General features: G+C 42.5%; 1 protein-coding gene across 1 annotated transcript in view; it reads right to left on the bottom strand.

The window, feature by feature from the left end:
- Positions 1-3,238, bottom strand: part of LOC122555273 (neurophysin 1-like) — a 7,156-nt gene continuing 3,918 nt past the window's right edge. Inside the window, exon 3 of the mRNA XM_043701108.1 lies at positions 1-280. Coding sequence (XP_043557043.1) covers positions 225-280 — 56 coding nt within the window. The 3' untranslated portion in view covers positions 1-224. The remainder of the gene's footprint in view (positions 281-3,238) is intronic.

Raw genomic sequence — 3,238 nt, 5'->3', positions numbered from 1 at the left:
TGGTGTTTTATTTATTTAATTATTGTTAGGTATTATTCCTAGATTATAGCATTATTTCATATTAAGCTTAAAACACCTGCACGTGTCTGAAAATTGTTACAAGTCATCATTTCTATTTAGCGTTAAAAGATGTCTGTATTCAACATTTATAGATATCAAACGTCAGGTAACAATTCAGGACTTCAGATCTTGTAACAGTGATCAGGACTATCCAGAGGCACAGATTAATCTGAAGAGAAGACACTTCTTGTATCACAAATAGGATCCAGGACACAGCCCTCTGTAATAAGAATACATGATAGAATTAGGCAGAATATATAGCGTTGGAACAGGGCATTCAACCCATCTAACCTGTTCTGATGTTCTTACTCCACAGGTTTTCACTCTACCTCAGAATATTTCCTCTCCTGTTCTGGCAAACACTTGTTCATGTTCCTTTGAAAGCATCTAAGTCAGCCTCATGCTGTGTGCTGACCAATCTTCACAAAGATATTTCTCTTTATTTCCTGGGACCTAACCAGAGAAACAACTGTAAAAGTGATATGAATTTAACGTTTATTTGAGAGATTGAGAATAGTGGGCCTTTATTCTCCAGAGTTCAGAAGAATGAGAGATGATCCCATTGAACTGAATACAATTCTTCAAGGACTCGACAGGGCAGATGCAGGAAGGGTGTTTCACTTGTCCTGTTTCTTAAGTTCCCCTGTTCTGTATTTTGGGAAACAAATGAATACCATATAAGTAGTTTCTGATTAAGTAGTCTATAATAGAAACACAGTATCCTGGTAGATTGAGTATTTGGCCCCATTATATCTCAGTAGGAGTTCCTCAGGGTAGCATTCTAGGCTCAACCATCTTCAGTTGCTCCATCAATGACCTTCCCTCCGTCACAAGGTCAGAAATGGGGGATGTTTAACAAAGGTGCACAAAGTTCAATACTATTTGTGATTCCCTTGATATTGAAGCAACCCATATCCAAATGCAACAAGATTTGGACAATATCATGGTTTGGGCTAACAAGGAACAAGTAACATTCACACCACACAAATGTCAAGCTGTAAACGTCACCAGTAAGAGACAACCTTGACAGTCAATGGTGTTGCCATCGGTGAATGCCCCACTATCAACATCTTGGGGGTTATCATTGATCAGAAACTCAGTTGGATTCACCATATAAACACAGTGGCAACAAGAACAGGTCAGACTCTAGCAATACTCCTGTAAGTAACTCACCTCCTGACTCCCCAAAGCTTGTCCAACATCTACAAAGCAGAAGTCAGGAATATAATAGAATACTCCCCACTTGCCCTGGATGGGTACAGCCCCAACAACACTCAAGAAGCTTCACCCACCATTCAGGACAAAGCAGCTTGCTTGATTGGCTCCATATTCAGTGTGTATCATCTGTAAGATGCACTACAGAAATACACCAAAGATCCTCAGACAGTACCCTCCAAACCCATGACCATTTCCATCTAGAAAGACAAGGGTAGCAGATACATGGGAACACCACTAACTTCAAGTTACCCTCCAAGCCACACACCATCTTGACATGGACATATATTGCTGTTACTTCACTATTGCTGGGTCAAAATCCTAGAATTCCTTTCCTAAGGGCATTGTGAGTCTATCTAAAACCACATGAACTGCAATGGTTCAAGAAGGCAGTTCACCATCATCCTCTCAAGGGCAACTAGAGACAGGCAATAAATGCTGACCCAGCCAGTGATGCCCATATCCCATGAATGAGTAATAAAAACAAAAGAGAGTAATTTTAACTTTGGGCAGAGGACGAAATCAGGCAATGTTGGGTCCGCTACCTATTATACATTCTGCTGGGTCTTCCTCTCGGTCAAACTGATAGCATCAAATTAGACCAAGACAGAGGAATGGAGTAAAGTGCATTGTACAGATGGACCATCTACCACTGCCAGTTTCCTGCCTTCACTGACGGCTGAAAGTGATCAGCATTCTCTTTACAAAACTCACGCACATTCATAGATCCATCGATAACTTTGCTGTCTGGGAATGAAACATTACTCTTAGTGGGATGGTCCACACAGTACAGACTTCTTGCTCCTCATAAGCTGACTTTCCCTCTATGGAAGAAAGTTTATCCCACTGTCATTTGGGATAAGCTGGAAGGGGTTAATTTCTTGGTATCACTGCTATTTAAGAGAGTAAACAATACAAGGTGAGTGAATGCAGTGCGACACTTTGAACCTAAACTAAAACTTTAAGACAAAATGTCATGTTGAAGTTGTACGGGATGTTAGTGAGGCCTCTTCTAGAGTACTGTGTCCAGTTCTGGTCACCATGTTATAGGATGGATGTTATTAAGTGTTCAGAAAAGATTTCCCAGGATATTGCTGGGAATGGATGGTCTGAGTTATAAGGAGATGCTGGATAGGCTGGGACTTTTTTTCTCTTGAGTGTAGGAGGTTGAGGGTTTATAAAATCATGAAGGGTATAGATAAGGAGAATGACAGATGTCTTTTCCCTAGGGTGGGGGATTTCAAGACTAAGGGGTACATTTTTAAGGTGCGAGGAGAAAGATTTAAACAAGATGAGTAGAAACTTATTTACACAGAGAATGGTTTGTGTGTGGAATGAACTTCCAGAGAAAGTGGTGGATATGGGTATAGTTACAACATTTAAAAGACATTTGGATAACTACATGAGTAAAGAAATGTTTGAGGAATATGGGCCAAGAACAGGTGGAACTAGTTTAGTTTGAGATTATGGTCGGCATGGAGTAGTTGGGCCGAAGAGTCTGTTTCCGTGCTGTATGACTCTATGATTCTATGAGTTTAGATTGGAGTGGTGCTGGAAAAGCACAGCAGGTCAGGCAGCATCCAAGGAGCAGGAAAATCAACTTTTCGGGCAAAAGCCCTTCATCATGAATGGAGCCCCCAGAACCCTGAGGGGAACATCCCCCCTGCTCATGACTCCACCCCCATTCTCCCACCACCACACCCACTCCAGTTACAGGCTCTGCCCCCACTCCAAGCTCCACACCTACACCAGCTCTGCCGAGTTTTCACCATCACCCCAGACTTCCCCCTCGCTGAGAACGAACAATCAGTCCTCAGCAAAGGCCTTACCTTTATCCCCCTCCTCCCAAGCATCAATTAATTTAATACACGCCGTGAGGTCGAACACTTCTTCCGCCACCTCCGCCTCCGAGCTTAGTTTCACAATCAGGACTCCCGCCCACCTTCCGAGGACCCCTTCACCC

Source organism: Chiloscyllium plagiosum, chromosome 1 (assembly GCF_004010195.1).
Source record: "Chiloscyllium plagiosum isolate BGI_BamShark_2017 chromosome 1, ASM401019v2, whole genome shotgun sequence".
NCBI classification, from domain to species: Eukaryota; Metazoa; Chordata; class Chondrichthyes; order Orectolobiformes; family Hemiscylliidae; genus Chiloscyllium; species Chiloscyllium plagiosum.
This window is presented reverse-complemented; position numbering and strand designations above follow the sequence as displayed.